Source organism: Populus nigra, chromosome 3, assembly GCF_951802175.1.
Source record: "Populus nigra chromosome 3, ddPopNigr1.1, whole genome shotgun sequence".
NCBI classification, from domain to species: domain Eukaryota; kingdom Viridiplantae; phylum Streptophyta; class Magnoliopsida; order Malpighiales; family Salicaceae; genus Populus; species Populus nigra.
Genome location: NC_084854.1, coordinates 6606838 through 6634235, shown reverse-complemented (window position 1 = coordinate 6634235; position 27398 = coordinate 6606838). Strand labels below are relative to the sequence as shown.

The 27398-nt window shown below is 32.4% G+C and overlaps 2 protein-coding genes, 1 non-coding gene and 1 pseudogene across 5 annotated transcripts; 2 read left to right on the top strand and 2 right to left on the bottom strand.

The window, feature by feature from the left end:
• Positions 1 to 18: 18 nt before the first annotated feature.
• LOC133689617 (prolycopene isomerase, chloroplastic-like) lies at positions 19 to 5665 on the bottom strand (annotated as a pseudogene).
• A 935-nt stretch (positions 5666 to 6600) lies between these two features.
• On the top strand, positions 6601 to 11774 carry LOC133689680 (sucrose-phosphatase 1-like). Of its 3 annotated transcripts, none has more exons than XM_062109653.1 (9): positions 6601 to 6704; positions 7892 to 7976; positions 8067 to 8366; positions 8504 to 8605; positions 8779 to 8973; positions 9076 to 9366; positions 10179 to 10365; positions 11387 to 11433; positions 11519 to 11774. In XM_062109653.1, exons 1-9 carry the CDS (start codon positions 6616 to 6618, stop codon positions 11606 to 11608), a joined length of 1386 nt encoding a protein of 461 aa, XP_061965637.1. In that variant the 5' UTR covers positions 6601 to 6615; the 3' UTR covers positions 11609 to 11774. The 3 variants fall into 3 exon arrangements, with proteins under 3 accessions (XP_061965637.1, XP_061965636.1, XP_061965638.1); XM_062109652.1 differs by having other exon boundaries at positions 11516 to 11774; XM_062109654.1 differs by lacking the exon at positions 6601 to 6704 and adding an exon at positions 6711 to 7031 and having other exon boundaries at positions 11516 to 11774.
• Positions 11775 to 12073: 299 nt separating this feature from the next.
• TRNAC-GCA (transfer RNA cysteine (anticodon GCA)) lies at positions 12074 to 12145 on the bottom strand. Its single transcript has one exon. It is a non-coding gene; the product is annotated as a tRNA-Cys (tRNA).
• A 7103-nt stretch (positions 12146 to 19248) lies between these two features.
• On the top strand, positions 19249 to 20063 carry LOC133688112 (uncharacterized). The gene is made up of 2 exons (XM_062107501.1): positions 19249 to 19642; positions 19746 to 20063. Exons 1-2 carry the CDS (start codon positions 19513 to 19515, stop codon positions 19943 to 19945), a joined length of 330 nt encoding a protein of 109 aa, XP_061963485.1. The 5' UTR covers positions 19249 to 19512; the 3' UTR covers positions 19946 to 20063.
• The last annotated feature ends 7335 nt before the right edge of the window (positions 20064 to 27398 follow it).

The window sequence follows — 27398 nt, the reverse complement described above, 5'->3', positions numbered from 1 at the left end:
GGGGAATGAAAAACATGGTAACGCATATGATTTGATAGAACTTTATTTACGTTTTCCTTGGAAAGAAAATTGCCAAGAGCTACCGCTTAAATACATAGAAACCACCAGTGATTGCTAACCAAACACCAAATTGAGAGGGAAAAAAGGTAAACGAAAAAGAAAATCTTGAAGATCCCTCTACAGCTCTGTACACTTTTGATCCAGCCTAAGGAGTGAGAATCACCCGCAGTGATTCAACTCACAGTTTGTGAAAGGTTAATATTTTTGGATACCTGGTTCACTAGCTTGGCAATTGCACTTCGCTTCTATCTCTTGCAGATCATTTCCACTAACCTGTGTTCTTCAGGCAAAAATGTCATGTTGCAGGTACTGTTTTTCTTTCCCCTGTTCTCTAGCCAAGGTCCTTAACCAACCAAGAAGCCGGGGGAGAGCAGCATCCATTACAGGCGACTTTTTCTCAATGCCTATGATAAGATTATGGGGGGCGGGGGGTAAAAAGAAAAAAACTAGTCATTTAAAGGGAGTAGGAAGCTCATCAAAGTTGACATACAATTTACTTTTCTTGTCCTTGCACCTAAACGTAGGATAATTTTTTAAATAGATCTCGATCAGGAAAAAGGAAAACACCTTGAAGGTTTAACACGGTTGACATTCATTATTTCATCAATGGAGAAAATACATATCTATAATTTCTACCACGACTTGATCATGCTTTCACAAAAATGGTCAGCAGAACTACCGAAGCCAATATCAAACACATTGAGAATGAGAAATGTTTCCTAGCTTACCAATATCAGCAGCTACTCGATGAGCACACATTACTCCTGAAAAAGCTACAGCTATAACACCATGTCCTGGAAAGCAGCTATCGCCAACACAGTAAAGACCATCTACAGCCTGCAAGTTTCATCATGTCATGACCCAACTGATTTTCTCCCATGACTACTTATGTCAATGGATCAGTTCGATCCAAAACTTGAGATAAATCGTGTAATCCAAAAAAAGATTCATAAGTGGTTGTTAATGGAGTTTGGCAGGCTTGAGAGGAGTGGGGTATTGACATTCCATCAAGTGTTGATGGCACTTCACTTTTGTAGGGAGAGGACCAGAGAGGTAAAGAAAGTGAAGCACCATTGATAAAGGGCAGAGGCTAATAGCCTGAGTATTTCTTGCTTAAATGATTTCAAAAACTACAATTACCGTGACATTCATGAGAGGTAATGATTGGACTTACTGTTGTATTGAATGGCATTCCCAATAAACCTTTGGGAGTACTGCGTGGGATTGGTCCATAAGTACGCTTGTCACGAGCCAAGTACCGCCTATGTGTCTTGGGTGAACCTACCTGCCATGATTGCATGTACTTTTGAAGCCAAATCAAATTTGAAAGACAGGAGTCGATAATAAACATAGTATTCCAATATTCCATTCACCGAAACTTGGAATGTAAGAAATTTGAATGAGCTCCCACCAAACAAGGCATGCAGTTAATAAAGTACAAAATGGATAGTGGGAAGGACTTCTTCAAATTAGGGAAATTCGTGAATTTAAAGCCTCTCTAAGGATCCAACCACTTGAGGTTGGTTAATGAATTTGTATGTATCATTCAGGCTTACTTCCATAAGTTGTGATCATTTCCTTCTCATATGCCATCACCTGACACAATCTCTTTACATTCTTCAATGAATATGTGCTTTTATGATAATGTGATAAATACCTCCATGAAAGTAATTGATGATCTAAGCCCCGGAAAAAGTTTCTTCTCCAATCTGCTCATAATCTCATAAGCCACAACCTTCTTCTTTGCCTCATAGTCCTCTGTTGAAAGTCCCTAAACAGTTTAAGTCCAGCTATTAGGAATTTAGCTGACAGGGAGGGAAGGGATAGAAATAAGACATTAAGTATAAATATTCACTTAAAAGTTACAGTAGTGAACTTACCTCCCAGTCTTCAATGGAAGATGTTGTAAATATGTGAAGTATATGACGGCCTTCAGGAGCCAATGATGAATCCAGAACAGTTGGAATGCTTAGGAATATGCTTCCATAAGGCTCCTCTAATCTTGTCCAGTCATCCTAAGACAACAAAAGAATTAAAGTTAAATGTGTCAAGCTCACAATTCATCTCAGTTTGTGAGCAAATGAATACCTCAAGAACAAAGTGGTGGCAATCTGTATCTGGTGGTAGAACCTCGGCTTTAACACCCATGTGAATGGAAAGAAAAGATGGAGCCTTAACATAAACTTTTTGAAAATTTTCTTCTTCTTTTGGAAGGGTTTCTCCTTTCAACAACTTCCCTGCAACATATTTAATTCTTCATGATAACTGAGAAAGACCAGTGCTAGAGCAGCAAAAGGTTATTGTCAAATCAAATAAATTAGAATGTCAGAATCTGCCAAAACTAACCAAAGGTATCCCATCTAGTAGCATTTGATATTATGGTTTTGGAAAAGAACTCCCTTCCATCTGAAAGCCTCACTCCTACCTGTCAAATTCAAGTGAAACTAAAATAGATAACAATACTATCATCTTCCTTCCTTCTTTTTTTTTAGTTTCTTTTTGCATTTATAAAACCAAGGATTCAATTCTAGCACCATTTATCCACTATTTAAAACTCACAGCCTTTCCATGCTCAAGAATGATGTTGGTTACGTTTACCCTGTAAAGAATTTCACTGCCCTGATCAATCAGACCTTTTGACAAGGACTTTGCAATTCCACCAACCCCACCAACAGGATAGTTGATCCCTCCAAAATGCCTATCACATAGAACCTGGTGCCGATGAAAAAAAAGATTAAAATATACATATTGGAGAGGTCCAAAGTTATTTAAACTGCTCACCGTGCCAGCATTGATCATTGGGGTCTGCAAAGCATTGACTGTGCTCACTATGAAACACTGCAGAGAAACAACAGATAAAACTTCTTCTTGAGATTGCAGGACCCTCTTTCCATATCCAAAGACCATTAAATATACAGAATTTATCAAAGAATTGAATTCGAAGTATCTCACCTCTGCATCAATGAAAGACAACAACTCAGGATCCTTTATGTACTTTCGAGTGATGTCTCCAGCATTTTGGGGCAGATAATAAGCTGCAGAGAATAGAAGCATCACATTAGAGAAGTTTAAAAGAAAGAAACAATTATTTTTTTGGTTTAATTTAGTGACTAGCAAGGAAAAAAAATTCATGATAGGGAAATGAAAAGCAAAAAATAAATAAAAATAAAGATTTAAGGACCAAAAGAGATGTGACTTTCAATATTGACTATCAAAAGCTCCAACCTCAGAACTACAATAGAAGATCATGAAAAACATTTGTAAAAGTTCTTTTTTGTTTGTTTTTTTTTGGTGTGTTTGTGAATTAGAACATTTTCTTGACCATCCAAACCAATATGATATCAAGGAATGCTCCAAAAATTTTTGGGGCCAGCACATTGTCTTTTAAGCAGTCAACCTGGAAGCAATGAGAGCACAGCTGCAATTGTCTAATAATTGAGAGTTTTTCCAAGATCCACGCTCGGCAGTATTTTTTTCTAATCTATTGCAGCAATAGCTTTGAACATCAATACAAGTTTTGTTAATTAGAAATTTCATGGAACTTAAAAGGTGCAGTTCCATCTTGTTTTCTACCAACAATAATTTTACAATTACATTAATGCCCAGGTACATTATCTGCAACAGTTTTCCTTGCTCAAATGATGGCAAAATAGATGTCCTGATTGTGATTGGAGCAAGTAAACAGTATCTACACCCTGTATGCATCTATTGATTCTGATTTTATAAAAACCTGTTGGAGATGTAACAAGCTCCCATTCAAATCAATTAGTAAATTTGAGAGGAAAGGATAGAAAAAATACCTGGTGTCAAGCATTCAAGAGGCTTCTGAAAGAATTGTCCAAGCAGGTAGATTGGCTACTCGAGCGACTTCAGTTCCAAAGAGTTCAAGGCATTGAATATCTACCCAACAAAATAAATGCTACGGTAAGTGATGATCAACAAGTAGACACAAAATACTGATAGGAAGTTGCATTCACCACAATTTATGTACCTTCCAGCATTCAACATAGAATTTAAGGATCCCTTCGTTTTCATGGGGAAACTTAGCAGTAAGTTCTGAGATGAAGTCGCTGTACTCTTTGGGAACTTTAACAGAAAGATTATTAGGTAGATGAAAATGGACAGTAGTGAGGTCAGGAATCACCTCCATTTCACAACCAACTGCTGCCAATGCTCGTGTTATCAAATTTAGGTTGCCCTGCCCAAATTTTAGGCACATATCAACGCTGAAGACTTTAGTGATTCACCAAAGCACGCAGTGGATAAAAGTTCAGCATAGATAGCTTAGTTACATTACAAGAGCAAATAAGCAATAAAATGCTTACAGTGATGAGTCCTACAAGCATTGAGGTTAAAATCCTTACTGAAGTCTGGTAAACTTACCCAAAAACCTGATGAACTTGGCAAAATCCATATTAACCTAATCGAAAAATCTTATCTAATAAGCACACTTCTATTGGTTTAGTGGAAATTCTCTTTATGCATGACCCTATTTCACTAGGTTACCTACCTTCTGCAAATAACCATCCAAACACTAAAAAACACTAATAGAATCTTCAAAATTATGCCAAAAATGCATTACAACCTTATTCCAACTCAATCAACAAAATCAAGTCCTTAATAAACAAATAAATCACAACGCAAATAACAACAATAAAGAAATATGGAAGAACAATAACAACTGACCTTGTCACTGAAACCAAACATAACAGAAGAGCCAACATCAAAAGTATATCCATCCCTCTCATAATACCAGAACTCCCACCAGGAATCACATACTTCTCCAAGACCAAAACTTTAGCTCCCTTCACTGCCAACTGTGTAGCAGCAACCAACCCGCCAATACCAGACCCAATACCAATTACATCATAATCAGTCCTCTCTCTGCTCGCTCCTCCATTACCTTCAATATCCACTTCTTTATCCGCAGTTAACACGGCCTTTGACCTCAAAATAAAGTCCTTATTTAACTTTACTTCACCAAGACTGTCAATTTTGCTTTTCATGTTTCTGGGCACAATATAACCACTGAAAACTGAGGTTTGGACAGGTTCTACAGACAAAATCCTATGTTTTTGGTTTCTGGGTCTGAACCTCCCTAACTGGACAGTATTGAACTGACCAGAAAATAGAGAACTCTTGAACCCTAGACTCATGTTACTAAATAGCTCTTAACTAAAACTAAAACTCAATGTTCTGTGGGCGTCCAAAGAACATTTTGGACAGGTATTTTCTTGTTTAGATTTATGGGTCTTGAAGAAAAAATAGCTGTGAGTCAGTTGTTTTGATTTACTACAGGGATAGACAGATAGTGAGTGAGAAAGAAACCTGCTGTGGACTCTTTATGAGGAGAAAAAACAAGGGGGTTAGCAGTAAGTGATGTCGCTGAATTTGGAAGTGGCAGTGTATAGTGTAGGCAAATATTGGTTAAGGATTCCTGTCTCTTCTCTCTTTGGAGAACAGACAAGGACAATTCAAGTTACAATGGTCATGTTATTTAAACGGTTGAAGGATGTGCAGTGCTTTGATTCCATTGGCAGTTTGGTTTTTGTCGAGTAGTGATGGTTGCCGCCTGCCTGACTGTTAGAATACATTAAAGTTTTTTTTCCACGTTAGCTCTAAAATATTTTCCAAACTATTATGATTAGAAAAATACTTCTCAGTTCTCACTCTACCGTAGAAACACTAGTCGTCGTGGATTACAAGCGTATCTAGCATGCAGTAGTAGTATGTATATACACGAATAGTATTTTAATAGACCATGCATATAATATATATATTCGCGACTTATAATATTACTACCTATTTGTCTGTCTTCACACTTTCAACAACTTGATAAAAAATTCAATTTCAAAGACAATAAAATCATAAAAACAGTAGCTCAAGCTCAAGTAATAAAATTATTAAATTAAATAATTTATTTTAAATTAAATTTTATATAATTTAATTTAAAACTTGAGTTAAATAACAAATCGATTTAATAAATTTTAAAATCTAACTGTTTTATCAAATTTAATGATAATGCTGGAAAAAACAAAACTTCTGATCCACAGCACAGCAAAGAGGATAAATACACTTCATTATTAATTAAAAAAACTAAAACATGTTGAGTTTTTAGTGTTATTGGTACTGTGGATATAGAGAGAGAAACCCACTGTGAATTTCAATAATTCCTAGGGTTGGTGAGTGCTGCTTTGTAGCTCAAGGACATGAGTTGCTCCTACTGGGAGTGAGCTGATCAAGAGCTTCGTAGCTGGTTCAGAGGATTGACTGGACTCTGTCTCCTTGCGATCATCTCTTCAATTAAACTACATAATTGCATTTAATAAATTAACTCGTGATAGACCTATATGAGCCTCAACCTGAAAAATAGCATAATAACACAGCATCCTTAATGGTTATTTCATGTTTTTGCTTTTTTCAATAGGAGAGTGGATTTTTGACTGAGGATTTATAGTAGTCTTTGTTAAGAACATGGAGTTATATAATCCTTAAAACCATAATTTTTTAAGCTATAGCAGAAAAGTGAAAATGAGATTAATTTTGTAATTAAATATGTCCAATAAAGGAAAAGGCAAGAAGAGAATATTTGGCAAACAGTACCTAACGAAGCATATGCTTATCTCTTCTCCCAAATGGCAAATGTAAGACCTGTGTTATTCCTTCTTCCTAATTTTTCCTTGCATATTCTTCGACCACACGAACAAGATCACCAGCAAGCTCCACCATGTGTCCATCTCTTTTTTTAACAAGTGTCCAAAAAACAGTTCTTAATGAACTTTTCTGTCTGATCTATTTTTGTTTTTTTTACACTCTCCCAGTCTCTCTCTCTCTCTCTCTCTCTCTCTCTCTATCAGTCCATTATTTTCTAGGATTTTCACAAAAGAAGCGCCGACGAATTTGGATCCAAAACTCTACTCTCCATCTTTATAATTATCACATCATCACCAGCACAGAATATTAAGAAAAGGGTACAAATCTATAATCTTTTCATTCCATTTGTTTTAGGTTTCTTTGGTTTTCCAGTTCCATGATAATAATCACTGCAGTTCTGTATCAGTGGAAATCGTCATTTCCAAAAGCTCTTATCTTTTCATTTGTTCGTTTATGCTGCTTTTAGATTATGCAGATTCTTTTTCTGGGTTCATTTTATTTTTTTTAGTGTATCTTTCTTGGATTGGTTGCTTAGGTAGTGTGCACCGTACAGAGGGAAAAAAATAAAGATGTGAAGTAACGGAAGATGGGATTTTTATTTTCATTTTTTTACTGATGTGGGATTTTTATAGGACATTGATTTTAATTTCTTTCAGTTATATTCGGACCTTTGGTAATGGAAATGTTTTGAGTTGCCTTTTCTTTTGATTGATTAGTAATTCATGGTCTCTGATTTTCTGCTATTTTGTTCATTTGATGAGTGTCTCATGCTTTTGAATCCAGTTAATGGGTTCTCTGGCTTTTCTTTATTTTAATTATTTAGTCTTTTTGAGGGGCTTTACCAGTTCTGTTTACAATATCTTCCTCTCCCCTTTATTTTTTCATTTATAATATCATATATCCAGTCTAACATTAAAATTACAGCTACAAAACAGACTTTACTAATTGCTTTGTTAGTACCTGTGCAAATCTTATGGATAGGCGAAATTATGAAACTTTTCAATTCTTACAGTACCTTCAATATCCAATATTAATGATTCATCTTATAAGTTGATGACTTCTGCATAATTGCCAAATTAATATTTTTTTCTAGGATATAACACCCTAGGCTTGAATTGATAGTGAAGCATGTCATCGATGCTTGTTTCTCTAGTTAAATCGAGCCTTTTTTGTACAGGGTTAAAGTTTGGGATAGAAAAGCGATGGATAGGCTCAAGGCTCCTGCTCGCCTCATGATAGTTTCGGATCTTGATCACACAATGGTTGGTCTCGTAATTGTTTGGTTTCTGCTTGTTTCATTGTATATTCTTGTGGCTGCTGTAATTTTATTAGACAATATACTCTTGTTGCAGGTTGATCATCATGATCCCGAGAACATGTCTCTTCTTAGGTTCAATGCCTTATGGGAGGCCTGTTATCGTAATGATTCTCTGCTAGTTTTCTCCACTGGAAGATCACCTACGCTTTATAAGCAGTTGAGAAAAGAGAAACCCATGTTAACACCTGATATAACCATAATGTCTGTGGGAACTGAGATCACGTATGGCACCTCCATGGTGCCTGATGATGGTTGGGTTGAAGTTTTGAATCAGAAATGGGACAGGAACCTAGTCACTGAGGAAACAAGCAAGTTTCCTGAACTTACTCTTCAGGTATGTTAAACACTTATGGGATTTGGTTCTCTGATTGTGCACATTGCTTTGAAAATGAGCATATAGTTTTGTACATAGAAGAAAACAGTTCGGCAACTTGAAATCTCTGAATAAATGACATCTATGGGGTAATGCAGTCAGAAACAGAGCAACGGCCTCACAAGGTCAGCTTTTATGTTGATAAAGCCAATGCTCAGAATGTGACGAAGGCGCTATCAGAGATATTTGCAAAACGTGGGGTTAGTTTCTAGTTTTGGGATCCTTGCCCCCTGATTTTGTGTTATTTTTAGTACAAGTCTACAGGTGCTACAGTGTCTAACTTAATTTTTAAATCTCGTCTTCTTCTTCTTCTCTCTCTCTCTCTCTCATCTTTCTTTTTTTTTCCTTCTTTTTTTTTTCGTTTTTTTTCTAGTTGGATGTCAAGATAATTTATAGTGGTGGAATGGACCTGGATATACTACCCCAAGGTGCTGGCAAAGGGCAAGCTCTGGCGTATTTACATAAGAAGTTTAAGACTGAAGGAAAACTACCTGCCAATACTCTTGTTTGTGGTGATTCTGGAAATGATGCCGAGCTGTTCAGCATTCCAGATGTACATGGAGTGATGGTGGGTATTTACGTTCTGCCATATCACTTCATTGGGAAATTGAGGTTGCTCACATAGGTCATTTTTTCTGTTAACTATTCATTCATTGATTTATCTGTCTAGGTTAGTAATGCACAAGAAGAGTTGTTGCAGTGGCATGCTGAAAATGCTGAAGGCAATGCTAAAATAATTCATGCAACCGAGCGGTGTGCAGCTGGGATCATACAAGCTATTGGTCATTTTAAACTTGGTCCCAATACTTCTCCAAGAGATATAACCAACCTTTCAGACTTTGAGTCGGAAAACATCAGTGCCAGTAGTGAAATAGTGAGATTTTTCATGTTCTATGAAAGATGGAGGCGTGCAGAGGTTGGAGACTCGGAGCTATATTTGGCAAGCATGAAAGCTGATTGTGTATGTTTCTATCCTCTTTTCTTTTGACTCTATGTGTTGCTCTAGAAAAGTTTGTGGACTTTTATGTCTTTCCTTTTCTTTGTGATGCATTTTAACCTTTAAGGATTAGGTTTATACTAACTACTATGCAAGAAATAAACATGGCTTGTGTCTGCTTTTCTTTCATGGTATAAACAATACACTAGATTCGTCTGGATTTCATATTCTTTTGAGGCTCATAATATTCCAGCTAAGCATTAAATTATCCAGTCATGGTTGTTTGGTTCAGTTCTTTTGCTTTTCTTTCAGGAGGATAAATATATTGCTAATACCGTTAAACTGTTATAAATGAAAGTCTGGCCTGTTGTGCTTAACCATGTAAGCTTTTGATACTTGTTCTCCATATGAATAGCCTTGTGGCTGATGAACAGAAAAGCAAGCTTGAGACTGTTCAGTTTTTTATCCCTTTCTGCCATAAAATCTGAAGGGTTGAATTTGTCTGTTTTGTTTTAAGAATGAATTTATTCAAAGAACTGGACAAGGTTCACCTGGACAATACTAACCCACCGACTCGCCTCTGCAGTCAAGGTCTGGGGGCGGGTTTGTTTTAAACTACATAGAGCAAGCATTATCAAGCATACTTAGATAAATTAATATCCACCATCATCTTATTTGCTGGTGTCCATGAATTACTTAGATAAATTAATATCCACCATCATCTTTTTTGCTGGTGTCCATGAATGCACTCATTGATTTTTTATTATATACATATGTTTTGCTTTTCCATCCCTTTCTTCAGTTAGCCTGATATAATTTTTTCCTTTTTTTGACAGGATTCATCTGGTATTCTTATCCACCCATCTGGTGCTGAGCTTTCTCTTTGTGATGCTTTAAATGGAATGAGGAGCTACTATGGTGACAAACAGGGCCAAAAATTTCGAGTTTGGGTGGATCGGGTGCTATCCATACAGACTGGTTTGGACAAGTGGCTAGTAAAGTTCAATAAGTGGGAATTATCAGGTAAGACCTCCGAATGATAATGATTGCATTATCAATAATGCTGATGATAAAATGTCCCTGCTCTCCCATGCATTTTATGATATATTTCTGCACCAGTTTAGACCGCTGGTACACCTACCTCTTTTCTTTGATGCCATCCATGTAATTTCTTCTGATTTGTCAATGCGAGGTTTTTTAGTTTTTAACGTATACTTCTTCAGCTGTAGTTGGTTTGCAGGATGTTCTTCAACTAATCAGGGATATCTTTTCTACTGGATTCTGGTTTTTCTTCAGAGTCATACAAATGCCTTCGCATGGGTTGCTGTAAACAGGGTGGAAGAGCCTTTAGAACTTGACCTGCTTAGGAGAGGGACAAACAGATCTACAACTACTGATATTCTCTTTCTTACTTTAGAATCCTATAGGTGCTTTATTTGGCAAAAGCCATGGTCAGAGTGAGCATACCATCTGCTAGAAAAGAAACCGTCCATAGAACAATTAATCATATCTTCTATGGACAATAATAAAACTGTTTTACTCTCTCCTCTCTATGATTAATGGTTCTACGGTTTCCTTATTTGTCTGAGTTTCTATGAGAGCTGTCACCCAGATTTTTCAACTTTTCCTTGAAATAGCCTGTCCGACACCTGGACAGGATAAAGGGTGGTTGCTAGACACCCCATAGTAATGGAAAATCGCTTAAAACATGGACTAGCTCAACCTTTGAAATATACCTCTAGAATCCTTAGTAACTTCTTGGTATAGTATCTGTTGCAATGCCTTCAATGCACTTGACTGGGTTTTTGGAGTTGGTGTTGGAAAATTTGCACTGGCAATCGGGTTTGCGGACAATTAATTTCCTGTAGCTATGCTTTTATTTGTAGAATTTTTGTAATTCTTTAGTGGCGTAGATTACCTGCATGCCCATTTTAATTTATTCCATTCTAAGTAAAATCTTTGATAACAGGGATCTCTTAATCAATTAATGGAGCTGTTTGTGCCATTTTTTCATTTCTCCTAAATTATTCGTCAATTCTTTCAGGGGATGAGCAGCAAGGTTGTGTGATCACTTGTATAATAAATATAAAGGTAAACCTTGGGATCAATCAATGAGTTTCTGCTAAAACAAGAATTCTGCCCTCACATGATCTGCTTCCTCTTTGTGTTTTAGAAGGACGGTGTTTCTGGGGCAACTTACATGCATGTGCATGAAACTTGGCTGGAAGGATCAGGAGCTAAAGATCAATCAACCTGGCTGTTCTAGATTGTGTTTACAGCGCAAGGCTCAGATGCAGACAGCTCATAACCGTCTTCGAACACAATAAAAATAATCAAATGATGATTTTCAGCTTTGTAATTTGATCATTGTTGTATGAACATCAACTTCATGGTGATCGGCTATTACATGATAAATGAATATGATTAATCTAGGTGGGTATGTTGGAGATCAATAACATGTATGATCCTGCTGCCCCCCATGATAAGGGCCCCTCAGTTGCCCAACCATGCTTCGATGATCATGCGCCCACAAAATTCCTGTGCTGCAATGGCTGTCACCATGACCACTGTACATCACCTAGAAAAGTACGAAAGAAATTGCCTCGCGAACGACATGTCATTGTTAGGGGTACTTGGGCCCAGTTTGTATGGACCAAATCTGAAAGACCAGCCCATGGTGCAACCAAAGCAATTCCAAAGAATGAATTAAGAAAAAAATAAACAACCAAAAAGGGCCCAACCGGGTTCGAACCGGTGACCTCTTGATCTGCAGTCAAATGCTCTACCACTGAGCTATGGACCCCTAATGCTTTGAGACTGATAAATACAAAATAATATTGATTAAACAAAGAGGCAAACCCCACATTAAATAATATAGTACAAAAATTGAAAAGATTCTTCTTCATAAAATTTTGTTTCGTTTTGTTTTGCGGCCAATCTTAAAGAAAGAATGCTGTGGCCGTGATACAAGCCCTCAATGAGGGCATATTTAGAGAGTGACAGGAAATGTTGCAGTGATTATTTTTTAAATAATTTTTTGTGTTGAAATATATATTAATAATATTTTTTTACTTTTTAAAAATTATTTTTAACATCAGCACATCAAAACGATTCAAAACATACAAATTATATTAAATTTTAATAAAAAAAATTAAATTTTTTGAGAACACGGTTTGCACCACGTTCCTAAACGCATTCTTAATAGGTGAGCTAAAAGAAACTCAAGGGAAAAAAAAAATTCTTCTTTAATTTTACAGCTTCAAAGTGACAGTCAAATAAAATGAAAATTTAAAATGATTTTTTTAAATGAAAATCCATTTCTATATATCAATAAAAAAGCTGAAAATAATAAAATAGATTATTTAAAAAAAATTTCTTTCATCCCTACAACTTTTCTCAATGTTTTTTTTTCTAAAACAAGTCCAAAAATATTAATATTAAATATATTAAAATACAAATAGGTTAAAATAATTTTTTTTCATTCGAGTGTACATACAAAAAAAAAAGAATCATATTTATTATTTAAAAAGCTATATCAATAATTTTGCTTTTCTAAATAGTTTTTGTTACTTAGAGAAGCTTGACTTTTACAAAGTGAAAAAGCTATTGCAATTCTATGTTATGTATTGTATATATAAATTTGATACGGTAACATTTGTTTACTATTCTAATATAAAAATAATAAAGATAAAAATATATTTGATTAAAAAAATAAAAATATAAAATAAATTTGTTTTTAAAATAGTTTTAGAGTGAGATTTTTTACTTTCAAAATAAAAAATACATGAAAGACATGTCTTTTATATTTTCAATATCTTCATCTTTTTTATTTTAAGACAATAACAAAACACTATAAAAAAAAACTTTCTAGTTTCAGTCATGATTACTTTATTATTAAGGATAATAATGAAGTACCATGAAGGAAAAAGATGCATTTTCTAATTTTATCTCTGTGAAAGTCTTTTAATCTCTATTATCCATTTTATTTTTATCAATAGTTTTTAATTAAGCATCTTTACTGGAGGTGCATCTTGATGGGGCCCATATAACTTCTTTTTATGATTAATTTTCATTCAATAAATTAAAAAATAAAATATTTTACACATATTAATCAAGTTACTATTGAAAAAGAACTGCACATGTTATTTTAAATATTTATTAAGAAAATAAAAAAATAATAAATGTTAGTATTAAATTATAATTGTTTAGTTCAATTTAGGGTGTGTTACATGCAAGTTTAGTTCAATTTAAAGTATCTAAATTATATATCATGCAAATTAACAACCTACTAACAATTTTAAGACTAAAAATTACTTTGTATCTTATTTAATAATTGCTTGGTTTAATTTTTGCAATTCCATAGTTTATAATTTTTATATAATAAATTTGTTTTTTATTATTTTATTTGCATGTTGTAAGTCGTATTTATATATAGATTATATTATTATGTCTTCTACTTAGGAGATGGTTAATACAACTAATATTTCAAAAATAATTTCACCATCACTTTTTGCGGTACATGGTGAGAAACCTAAAAACTCTAATGGTTTGAACTTTGAGAGGTGGCAATAAAATGTATTTTATCTAACCACTTTGAACTTGACAAAGTTCTTGTCTAATATTATTGTTGTGGTAGTTGTGAATACATGGATGCACAACTATTTCATGTGCAAGAACTACATCTTAAATGGTTTGGACAACATGCCATATGATTTGTATAGTTCAATTAAAAGTGTAAAGGCGCTATAGAAAGTCATTATGTATTGAAAGTATAAGGTTAAAGATGTTGACATGAAAAAGTTCATAGTCATCAAATTTCTTGACTTCAAGATGATTGATTCAAGGACTATGATAGGCAAATTTCAAGAGTTTTAACTCATCTTACACAACGTTCATGTTGAAGGGGTGATTTTAAGTGAATCTTTTCAAGTAATTACTATTATTGAGAAATTATCATCATCTTTAAAAGATTTCAAGAAGTACCTTAAAAGCATAAGTGAAAGGAGATCAGAGTTGAAAACATCATTTTAAGATTGATAGTAAAATAAAGAAAAATAAGTTGTTTGAAAGGAGAGCTAACTCTTTCATAATAGCTTCTAAAACAAACATTATTGAACAAGTAAAGAAGATCAATAATAAAAACCAAAATAAAAAGCTTGATATGAAGGGAAAAGATATTGTCATGAAATTCAATAGCAAATGATTTATTTATAATAAGACGGGACATCAAGTCAATAATTACAAAACTAAAGCTTAAGAAAGAAACTTTTAAAAAGAAAAAATTGCTTAAGACAATGTCACCAGGATTAATAATCTTAAAAATAAAGTATTGAATATGAAACTGTATGCTATTTTATTAAACTTGTAAATCTTGTGAAAAATATTGAATATTGAAGGATTAACACTAGTTCTATAAGATATAATTGTGCTAAAAGAATGATGTTCTCTACTTACTAAGAAGTAGGTGTTAAACAACTTGTCATAACCTAATTTCGGGTCCCCTAAAACTTTTTCATATTTTACTTAAAAATAAAAAAAATTATAAATTTAAAATCTAAAAATATTTTTGAAAAATAAATAGATGAGCTTTTGAGTTGTAATAAGTCAAAATTCTAGGAGTATAGTCAGATTTCAATATTGTTGACAAGATAGGCTGAAAAACAACTTAATTTAAGCACAATTTGAAATACAATTTTACTGAAATTGAAAGAATTAATTAAGTTCAAGAGCTTAATTAAAATTCCAATGGGTTTATCTAACTTATTTAAAGACTTAATTGAAAGAAAATTATGTTTGAAAGATAATTTGATCAAAATTAGAAGAATTCATTAAACTTAAGGGCTTAATTAAATTTTTAATGAGTTTAATTGATTTAAATAAAGTAAAATTAAGTTTAAAAGTTAATTTTTGTAAGCAAGAAGTATTTGTGTGATGTTTTTTTCAAGATAATCTCTTGATATTCATAGTCAATTTGATTATTGTAATAAGGGATGTAAATTATAATATAATTCTCTCTTCTTTTATTTACTTTACTTTATCGCATGTTAATTATAATTTTATAAAAAAATTTAAATTTTAACCAACCTCTTCTTAGGGCACAATCCCAAACAGGGGCTAAATGTCCGAAACACCAGCTAGCTCATTCTGACACTCTAATGCACTTCCACATCATTCGTGGATTGACAAATGTAAAGGTGATTTGTTTTCCGAAGTTGCTTTTGAGTTCTAACATTCACAGCCACCAGTCTCATGGCAACGCCATTCAAGATCCCTTTCTCTGTTCATACGTTTCAGCCTGAGGAAAGCACATGTACGTACCACAAGAAATTAATAATAATAAAAATAAAAATAAAAAATGATCAAACAAGACAGGTGCTTCAAAATAAACATTCCCACGTAACATTTCTATCTCTATTCTCTACGCGTGGGAAAAACCATCTCTCTTTTAATTTCACTTCAAAAGAATAAGAATCGAATTCCAGATACAGATCCAGAACGGCAAAGCCCACCTCTTCCTCTCCCTGTGGATTTTCGAGATCTTTGGTGATAATGGGTTTGAGGATTGTGTACGGGGTGGTGTTCCTTTCTTTCTCATGTTCCTGCTTCATGCTTCTCCATCTCTTTCTACACCCTGTATTCTACTTCACTACCTGATGGGTTCTTGGGATTTTTGAGAAAGAAGCTCAAATGGGTTAGCCAGATTTTACACTTTTTCTTCCTTTCCTTTGCTTAATTTGTATACTTTTCTTCATATAATGACATAATGGGTTGAATTTCTCAAGTACTACTGTGTACTTCTATTACTACTGTGATGCAAGTTGAACTAGCTATGGGTCTGGTAGTCTTCCTAGTCCTTTCGCATCTCAGAGTTTGAGTGCTTGTGTCTTGTGTTACGTGTCATGACATTTCAAGCACATCTACATGTCTTTTGTTTGTTTGGTTTTGCTATGATATTGTTGATATAATACCAGTTTAATGAGAATTTGCTGATATGTTTATGTTATTCAGTTTATTTTTATTTTTTTGGATAATAAGTACTACTTATGATCTTATGCTCAGTGTTCTGTTGCTAAGTGCATCTGAAACTTTCAATTTCAGTCCAGTAAAGGATGTTTCTGCAAGATTAGCGTTCTGGCTTAATTACATTGCAATTGTCAGTAGCAGTTTTGCATTCTAAACCGGCCCATTATTGTCATGGGAAATGTGTTTGGTATCTAATTTGGATTGGGTAAGACAACAAAGGTTTCAATTCGAAATGATGATTATAGCTGTAAAATCCAGAAAAAAAGTTGTTGGGCATGTTTGTGACCCGGAAAATTCCACGCTTGAATACGGCGTCAAAGTTGATACTAAGTTGTAACTTTGACAGCTTGAGTAGTCCATTGCTGGTTGTTCCAAGTTCCAACCACCAAGACAGAGATAAATTTGACAAATTATAGGGAAATGCTGTTGGGCCTTGGCACAGCCCAAAAGTCTACTATCATGGCATATTGCTGTTCAAATGACCAAAACATCATCTTCTTCTTCTTCTTCTTTAATCTGTGATTGAAAAAGCTATTGGCCTATAATTAAGTTACTAGCTGGTTATTCTTGAAATAAAAGAGATGAAGACCGTGTAGACTGGAGAGATATGTTTCCATGTTCTTAAAAGAGATGAAGATTGTTGATCAGTCGGTAATATTTACTAATGGATTGGTCGTAAGAAAAATGGCTGTCAAATATTCTTTTTGGGCGTGGATATTTTGTTGGTGTTTTTGTCGGCAAGAAAATTCATCGGTTGAATTACCGATGGATTTGAAATCCCCAACAAAAAAACTCATCAACAACAAATTTTCATTGGGGAGTCTATCAATGATTTAGAAAAAAACATCTTGACCAAGAGTGACCTTGAAGGAAGCAAACCATCGAATAACTTGCGTCTGAAAGGTTGTCTTTTTCATTTGGTTAGTCGGATGGGATCTTGTTCGAATGCTTGGCGATAGATAAGAAAAGCGTTTGGGTACTGGGAGGAGGGGTTTATTTATAGAATTGGGAAGGGTGAGCTTTCGTTTTGGAACGACCTTTGGTTGGAGCTAGGAGGGTCAAGTTGCAGCCTTGCTTAGTTCCAGTAGTGAGCAATATTGTAAAATCCACTTAAAATTATTGTGCAATGTGGAAATTCTTAATTGGATGATGGTTGTCAACCATAATCCAACCTCAATAGCTATTGTGTTTGGTATATATTAATACATTAAATAATTATTATTTTTTCAAAAAACATTTATATATTTTTTATATCACAACATAAAAATATCTAAAAACATCAATTTAAATAAAAAAACACTTTGAGAAGAAAAAGTTATCACAATTCCAAACAGGATATAAAAATAAAAGCTGTTTCATTTGTTTTTATAAATCAATATTATACAAACAAAATTTTCATAGATATACATACAGTAATTATTTTATTTCACACAAGCTAATTATTTATATAAACTTTACTATTCATATATTGACACATTAATATATATAAAAATATTAACATGATTTTTTTAAAAAAATCATGTTACTTTTAATAATAAATGAGTAAAATACAAGTTGATTATGGCTCCGTTTGTTTGCTGAAAAGTAGTTTCTTTTAGAAAGTGAATTATGAGAAAGTGAATTATATTCCGATGTTTGGTAGTGTAATGAAAAATAAGTTGGAAAACATTTTCCAGTGTTTGATTATGTAATGAAAAATAAGCTGGAAAATAACTTAATTAATATTTTATTTTTTTCAAGTTTATTAAAATAATGAGAAACAAATTTTACAAATTTAAAAGTTGAATGAGAATGAAATTGAAAAAAAATATTATTTCATAAATTATCTCAAATAAAATAAATAATAATTAAAATAATAGTGATCAAATCTAATAAATACAAAAATTAAAAGATGAAGAAATTAAAATAATAATAATTATCATTTTATAGATTATTTCAAATAAACTAAGTAACAATCAAAAGAACGATGATCAAATTTGATAGATAAAAAATTTTAATTAAAAAATGATAAGGAAAAAGTAAATAACAATTATAAAAATAAAGATCAAAGTTAATATAAAAATCAAATTCTAAGGGATGAAATTAAAAAAAATATTCAAAACAAAAAAAAAATATAATAATCAAAAGTTTGAGGATCAAATTTGATATAATAAGCAAATAATATGATATTTATAAATTTTTCACAACTTTCAGAAAGTGTTTTCTGCTCAAAATAAAAAGAAAATATTTTTCTGAAAACTAAGTTAAATTATTTTTTAATTAAAAATATTTTTTATTAATGAACTTTTCTAATAATAAATCGACATAAAAAAATTTGAAAAATAAAAAATTATTTTTTATCAAACAAACGAAACAAACGAGTCCTATGTTGAATAATTTGAACACACGATGAACCAATTCAATGATCGTTGTAACTTGTATGCCTGCCACATCTGCCGTCTCTGTGCAGGTAGTTGAAGCGGCCGCTTCTAGAAGCTCAAGCGGTTAGTTACATATTAGAGCGGCTGGCTACCAAACTCCAGGTTTATCATTTGACTTCTTTGCCCTTCAGAAAATGAATATTCACCCCAGCAACCAGTTCACAGAAATTACACATGAGTGTTTGAAGGCAACGTACCATCGAATTTTTATAATTCAAGATTTGTCTGCTTTATATATTTTGCAAAATACATATGTTAACGAGTATCTTTAAAATATTATCTAAATTTATTTATTATTTACTGTTTGATTGTGATAAAAAAATAATATTGATTATTATTTTATTTGTGAATATTTTTAAGTGCTGTCGATAAATTCTATAATTAAAAAGAAAAATAAATATTAATTTGAGGTATTAAATGGTTTTTAAAGGGTATTTTAAAAACACCCGTTAACCAGACTTGGCTAGTCGTTGTCATTTCCTCGTCTGGATCGTCTAATTCCAAACTCATCCTTCTCTTTTCACTAATAACACCAACTAGCCATTCTTCCATTTCCAATTTCCAGTGCTTGTCTGCCGATGTTTATCGTATCTCCCTTCACCGTGATAGACCTTAGCTTTCTCTCTCATTTTTTTCTACTGAACTCATCAAACCAGGTGCCTTCTTACAGCGTTTGAGACCGAAAAGTTATAGCCCAATTGAGAGAGAGACATATATAAACTAGAGCATGGCAGGATATCTGGGGATTGGTTTCATGGCTGCCTTTGCAGTTTCCGGAAGTGTAGTTCTCATTGCACGTCAGCTCCACAAACGTCTCCTCTCTGATTTCATGAAGCAGATGGAATTTGAATTAAGGGGTACGCATGCGATCCTTTCTTCTTTTTCTTAATAAAAAAGAGAAACAAAAACCAAAGTAATGTTCGAAACAGTATTGAATTTAACGTTGTTTACAATTGACAGGATCAAGGAGATCATGTCAAGACAAGAAGAGGGTGCGATTTGCAGATGATGTAATGGAGCCATCATCTAATAACAAAGAATATCGTAGGAGACGCATAAAGATAACCAAAGGTAACAACCAGGTCTCGAAAATGGAGGATTGTGTTCAAGACCAGAGTCGTTATGCTGGTGCAAAACTCTTAGAAATCATTCAAGTGTAAACCTGTTTTTGATCTTCAAAAACTGCTTGGGTTGTCCTGGAAGGTGTTAATAAAAACCTTGTGTTGCTCGATCTTGACTAGATTAATTATAAAAATATAAAGATTTGCAGAAGTGAAATCGTAGGTAAATGAACAGTTTTGTTTATATTTTTCACTTCTTTTAGCAGCAACAAAGAAATGTCGTGAAAGGAAGTCCAAATGTAATTTTCTATGCAGGTTCTTCGTCCACATTTTCCATGCAACATTTTTGCTGGCCATATTGCTAATAACTCCCCTTTTTGCTAAGTAGCAGACATTGCATAGAAAGAAAGAAAAATAAAGGACATTCAAGGCCAAAACCTCACCGCAAGACTCTTTATCTCCCTGCAATTATAGAACATTAACAACTATAATTATTATTTTTTTTTAAATCTAATTGTCAAGTTGGTATATAATTATTTATAAAATAATCATAAATGTTACCATAAAAAATACTAATGTTCTCGTAAAATCATGGCATAATTAGATCATTGTTTAAATATTATTTTAATAAATCTATTAATTTTATTATTATTATAAACATAACAAGAAAGTAGGCAGCCCTGGGCTTACAAGGAGAGATCCAAGTGGTAGGCCTAAACTAATAAGCCTAGGAGTGTTTGGAGGGCTTACTCGCATGCTTGATTTGTTTTTTTTTTTTTACAAGATGAAAACTCTATACTACGTTCATGGGATTTCTTTTTTAATATGAATCAATTGACATCGAAATTAGTTTTTTTCATGATCAAAATGTGTATGATCTGTTTCTCTTTTTATCTATATATTTTCTTGCGGCCTACGAGTGCTTGGAGGGCTTACTCGCATGCTTGATTTTTTTTTTTTTAAAAAAAAGGCAAAAGACATATTGACCATTCTATTTTATTAAGATATTGTAAGCTCGTTTCCCAACTTGTCTTCACCGTTAAACATCTAAAAAAACATCATCGGGACTTTATAAATCCTGTTGTTAATATAAAAAAACTATCAAATCAATGTAGAAACTAAAAATTAAACCGAATCATCAAAACCTTTCCTTGATTTCTTTTTTACAAGATGAAAACTCCATACTTTCCTGGGATTTTTTTTTAATATGAATCCATTGACATCAAAATCAGTTTTTTTCATGATGAAAATATGTATGATCTATTTCTCTTTTTATCTTCATATTTTCTAGCGCTCATCTCTTATCTCTCAACATTTAAAGATTAAAACATGAAAAAATATTGACTTTCTTAATATTCTTTTTTTATATATATAAAATCTTACTATTGAAAAATAATATTTGATATTACGTAAGAACTTGGCCATATTTCAATTTTGCAATATTTAAACAAAAGAAATTTACATTACATGGATAAAAATTGTTGAATGTTGTAAAAGAAAGTTACTTCATTTCATTCTTATTGTGTGTTATTATCCAAAATAATTTGTATTTTTGTATTTTTTTAAAACTGGTTTAATTAACTCTAATACTTATTTTGATACTAATTTTAACAAATCAATAGAGTAAATATTTGAAAAAAAAATATTTTTAAGTCATCCTATCCTAAATCTTAAAAAGTATCCATAACATATATAAAATATCAGTCCGGTCACATATCTGCATACGTGCTTCCTAGCTGATGGATGTTGAACTTTCAATGTTCATCCATCCACAGGGACCAACATTCTGATTTGAGAATTCGTGATTCCGGCAGGCATCATCTCCCCTTTGCTCAGGCGAGAAGCCTTTTAATTCGCCGTAAATACCAGGCCCCAGCTATAAAACGCTGGACTCTGGTTAATAGTGCCCTTGTCCCAAAAGGACGGCCCATTTCAAAGCCCTCAAAAAGGATTTCCCTCAACAGAAGTTGGGTTCTTTCTCTTGCCGTAGACATAATAACCTTTTAAAAAAAAACAATCATTTCAATATTTTCTCAGACTAATTCTACAAAGCTACCGCTTTAAAATGCCCTTTAAATATTGTTAATATTCATTACATTAAAGACTTTTTTGAATAGGATAATATTTACCATACTACCACCATCAATGAGAACTTGGCATAGCCAATGATTGAAGAGTATAATGGTGATGACAAGGGCGTCTTTACGAGGGAAGGCATTTCCATTTAATATTTGTAGAGCCAATGAGGAGAGGTCTTTGTCTAGAGATCATAATGGCCATGAATGTTAAAAGATAATTGCTTATGAATGTTAAAAGGAGGTGCATAGAGAGGGTACTTCGAACATGAACGAACCATAAAAAATATAAGCGGTGCACGCAGGGGCGGAGCTTGGTGTATTTTACAGGAGAGGCTAAAATTACTATAATAATATTTATTATTAAAAAGCTTATTTATTTAAATTAAAAATATTAAATAATAGAAAATTTTAAAATGTTTTGTAGGAGCCCGGCCCTGCTTGCCACCCCTGGTTTCGCCCTGGGTGCACCTAGTAAGCGGAGAGACCCTTGACTGCTTTTATATGGCTAAAAGTGTTTTTTGTAAATTTTCTCACTTGTAGTTGTAATTAAAAGAGGTCATGGGATGTGCACTAGTACTTCCATGGTCCTGTAAAAAAAATTATAAAATTTATTTTTTAATCAATTTAATATTAAAAAATTAAATAAAAAAATCAATTAGAAAAAGTATCCTAAAAAAATGATCTGAATCAATCCGGGTTAACTTGTTAAATCTATGATTTTAGTCATGAGATCAAGATAAATTCATAGAAAATAAATAAAAAAATTACAGAGCCTCACTTCCAACAAATATAATGTTAAAGGTTGAAATCAAGACAAAAAAAAAATCCATGACACCAATATATAACTCAAAAGAAAGAAAATAAAAAAAACCACGAAGCATAATTTTCAAAACAATCTAATATTAAAGGATGAAAAAAATTGGTTGTTGAGGGGTAAAATTAAAAAAAAAACACAAATGACTAGAACAATTTAGCCACACCTTTAAGTATTTTGTTAGTGTGTGTTTGACATTATAATATTAAGTGTTTTGCTTTTTAAAAATATTTTTCGCTTAAAATTATATCAAAATATTTTTTATTACAATTTTTTTTTAATTTTTTATATACATACATCACAACCTTTAAAAAGCATTAAAAGGTATCAATTTAATATTTTTTTTCCAAATAAAACATAGCCAAATACAAAAACAAATGGTGACATATGTCAAACCATGCTAATTTTATCATGGAACATGACTCACCTCACACAAGGAGCACCCACACACACATTAAAAAAAAAAAAAAAACCAATAGAAGAAAGAAGCAAAGACATGCAATAAACTTTGTTATCTAAAAAACGTCACTACGTTTTGAAAGACATTTTTCTATGGTACATATTTTGAAGAAAGGATATGGGCGGCTCTTGTCTGGACGCCCTCTCATCGATCCGCAGGTGTGATTAAATCATTTGCCAATAATTACAAGTACAAAACCGACTTAAACCAGTCATTGTCTGAATCTCAAGAGCAGCCGCAGGTCACATCATTCCTGTTCAAGTGCCCATTCCAGTTTAAGCATCACAAGTAAAACAAACATTAATTTTTAAACATATGAGCAAGCCATATTTTTAAATTTAGTTTGGTATCTGCCGGAATGTAAGTAAATTAATTTAGTTTCTGCAATTATGTAGACAACCAGACATTGATTACGACCGTCGCGGATCCAATGATTTTGAGGGGGACTGCCTAGAAGAGTCCCTTCCGCCAGTGATAAGGGCAATCGCTTTTAATCACAAGAAATATAATACCACTAGCTACGTGACGGGTTGGATAAAAATACATTAAAAAAAAAAATTGTCATCTGTAAGAAAATATATAATACGGCAATTCAGTCTTGGTATTGTTCTTTATTTAAAAGGTAATAGTAAATAAGTTTAAACTTGAGATTAAAAATAATAATATCGATTGAACTAAAGTTTATTGATTAGTTTTAGTATTGTTTGATGTTATTATAATATGATGCCGGTGATGATAATTTACCTAACATCTCATTAAGGGAATAGCATCACCCTTCCTAATTAGATCATATTTTTTTACTTCAACTAGCTTGAAGAAAATTCGATTCAATTCCCTAACATGATCTCTTCACCTCCTTTTCTTTTATTATTCTTATTAGTGTAATATGCATACACATACTTTATGTGGTCCATAAATTTCACTTAAATTAAATTCGCTTTATAAATAAATAAATAAAAATTATGGGACTATTGAACAGTAACTCCATCAAGGAAGGGCAATCGAATGCTACTGAATTCACTCAAGGAAAGGATAGTATTTGCTAAGGGCGAGCTTGTCTTTAAAGATCATACTTACAAAGGTTAAGCAATGGTTATCTTTCTTATAGTTATCCTTTGAGAATCGTAACTAGTAGAATATTATACTGATATACAACGTTTGTATACATCGAAACAAAGAATTACATAGCAGTTACCTATTGACTCTACTTGAATTTAGTTCACAAACAAAGTGTTATTAAACAAATTGTTAACACATGGATACATATGAATAATTGAGAGACTAGACCAAAAATTCAATTGGATGGGCGTCGTTATGTTTTTAGGACCCGAGATACTGGATCACTAAACATCTGGTAAATCCATCACTCGCTATAAATTCCCAAAACATTCACATGTGGGTAGTAAGGTCTAGGTATAGACAATGTATGAGCTCGAAAGCTACCACATCAAATTTGGGTGAAACAATTATTAAGTATGACTAAATCCTAACCCTAAAAAATCCACAAATTAGCCAAGTAAAATATCAAATTAATAAAGGAGAAAAATAAAAACACCTTAAATTGATTAAAAAGAGCTCTTGTGGGTGGCGGCGGCGGTGGTGATGAGGGAAAGAAATTATAGCGAATAGATAAAAAAAAAGAATCAACAATGAAGAGAGAGAAAGTTAAGGTATATCACAATGACGAAAAATAAAGAATTTTTTTTTTTAGCATGGGAGAGAGATCAAGTGGGTTAAGCTTTAGGGCGTTGTTGGAAAAAAAGAGAGGAAATAAATAGATAAAGAAAGAGGGGGAAGGATTATATAACTTGAAATCAATTATTTACACATACACTACAAAATTATCACACATGCACACGAATTTTTTTTTTACTATATGCACAACTCCTATTACCGTGTTAGACTAAAAATTATTCTATCAATTGTGGTAGTATGATAAATACTTTGGGTTATTTTGCTAATATGAAAAAAAAAAATCTTATTTGTGTAAAGTTCACACTAGGTGAAACAATTACAGTTATTTGGCATCTAAATCAAATCACGTCATATCAGTATCGTACCTTTATTGTATATTTGTTAACTTATTAAATTTAACTCACTAATAGACGCGTGTATATCTGGTTCTAGCTAACGATAAGATCTGCACGTCAGATATGGTCCCACGTGTGCATCGAAGAACACTTTAGATTTCTTGTTTAGTTGTCTTGTCTACCCCAACGCGCCTTCCACGCGTTAGTGGTGGTGATTTTCTGTAAAGGAAATAAAGGATAGTACTAGGCTACAGTAGAGCTCACCATTGGTTCAGAGATCTGTCATGTCATGTCATGCCAACTAAGTATGAAATATGGATCCAAGGCTTCGTCTTGTTTTTTTTTTTTTTTTTTTACTACTACTATTATTTTCTTATTTTTTTTTATTTAATAGCTGTTTTACTACCGATTCTGTTTTTACTCTGAAAAGTGGAATGCAGGTTTTTGTTTTGTTTTTTTTTTTAACCAAGAAAAGGCTTAATTTGTTCTATCATGGTCCTTGCTTTGAAAGTGTTGTTTGCCATCATTTTGGTAACCGAGGGAATTTTTGAGATGTCAGATCAACAGCGAGTAATAGTTTATTGGCTCACCCTACACTTGAAATCAGATAAAAAAAAATTGAACATAAAAAAAATGTTTAAATTGCAAATAATTATTTCGAAGAATTATTAAACCCCGATTTCATAAATAAACTTTGAATTCTTTAAATTGATTTATTATTTAAGCCCGAGTTTAAAATTATCCCATATTAAATTTATCCTAAAATAATTTAGTCAACTTAATATATCAAAAAATAACTCGGATGACCAATAAAATACATGTTTGACTTGATTTTTTTTAAGATGATATCTTTTTTTAAAAAAATATTAAGACAATAACATATTAAATTGACTCAGCTTCGTGGCTTAACCAGTCAAACCTGAGATCTAGATCATGAACTCCACTGAGTTTAATAAATTTTTTTAAAATATTTTTTACTTAATTATATAATAAGAAAAATAGATGCTTGTAAAATGATTTTACCAAATGCCCTTTTATTTGTTTGAGATTGCAATAAATTTATAAAAAGAAAACAGAAATAAATTATGAAGACAAATTCAAAACCAACTAAATATTGCAAAATGAAATTGAAAGAAAAGGCTAAAAAGGATTTAATAAAAAAAACTAAATTGGAAGATGGAATGAAAAAAAAAGGAACTACTTAGCATTGTTATTGATGAAAGCTCTTGACATGACTTTTTGCCTAGTTTGAATTTAAAATTAACTTGCAAAGAAGTTTCCCTGAACAACCTAAGAAAAACCAAATTGACCTGTAAAAGAATGGTTCGACTTAAAAAAAATAAAATGATATTTTTTTAACATTAAAATGACGACATATTAGATTGACTAAGGTTTTACGTCTTAACTCGCCAAACCTGCAACCGGATCAAGAACTCACTAGGTATAATTTTTTTTCTTTAAACTATTTTTTTATTTAATAATATGATGACATAAATAGACTCTTGTAAGAATTAAATAAATCTCATGATGTTTGTTTGATATTGTGATAATCTTATAAAAAAAACTAAAATAAATTATAATGACCAATTCAAAATCAATAAAATATTTGTCACATGTACACGTGTGGCATGGCAAAACATCGGGGTCAAGGAGTCGTCACATAGTTGTTTGATTTAGAATCACTAGGAGACCTGAGTGGACTAATCTTATTTGAAATTTTATGGTAAGTGACTGCTTGTGGTTAGGAAAGATATTAGCACTCATAACACACCTTACATGAGGTAAATTGTATTATGTGATCTGGATATGATTTAAAAATATTGATGTTTAGGGAAGAACTGTTTATATTTAAAAAAATTTGATAAGGAAATGCTTAATCATCTAAAATAATAATGATGGATCACTTTGATTGATAAAAGAGAAAGAAAAAGGCAATAGAGCATATCTCTTGGTTGTATTTGCAAAAGACTCATCCTGTAAAATTAAATAAACCTAATTAGGGAGGGAAAAACATTGTTTTATTATGAAAGGATTCATTGTTGATTAGAAAAATATAATGATTATTTTACTTTTCTAAACAAATTGATGAATCGGTTATTAGAGGTAATATCGATATTTCTTTTTGTAACACTCATTAATCATTATCAGATTGATCGGGAACAAGTGTGTG

Bases quoted from the DNA above. Each gene is read 5' to 3' on its own strand.
- LOC133689680 (XM_062109652.1), top strand. From the start codon at position 6,616: ATGTCCAATAAAGGAAAAGGCAAGAAGAGAATATTTGGCAAACAGTAC. The intron at 7,977-8,066 runs GTTGGTCTCGTA...CTCTTGTTGCAG, and splicing joins CGGATCTTGATCACACAATG to GTTGATCATCATGATCCCGA. The intron at 8,606-8,778 runs GTTAGTTTCTAG...TTTTTTTTCTAG, and splicing joins AGATATTTGCAAAACGTGGG to TTGGATGTCAAGATAATTTA.
- LOC133688112 (XM_062107501.1), top strand. From the start codon at position 19,513: ATGGCAGGATATCTGGGGATTGGTTTCATGGCTGCCTTTGCAGTTTCC. The intron at 19,643-19,745 runs GTACGCATGCGA...TACAATTGACAG, and splicing joins GATGGAATTTGAATTAAGGG to GATCAAGGAGATCATGTCAA.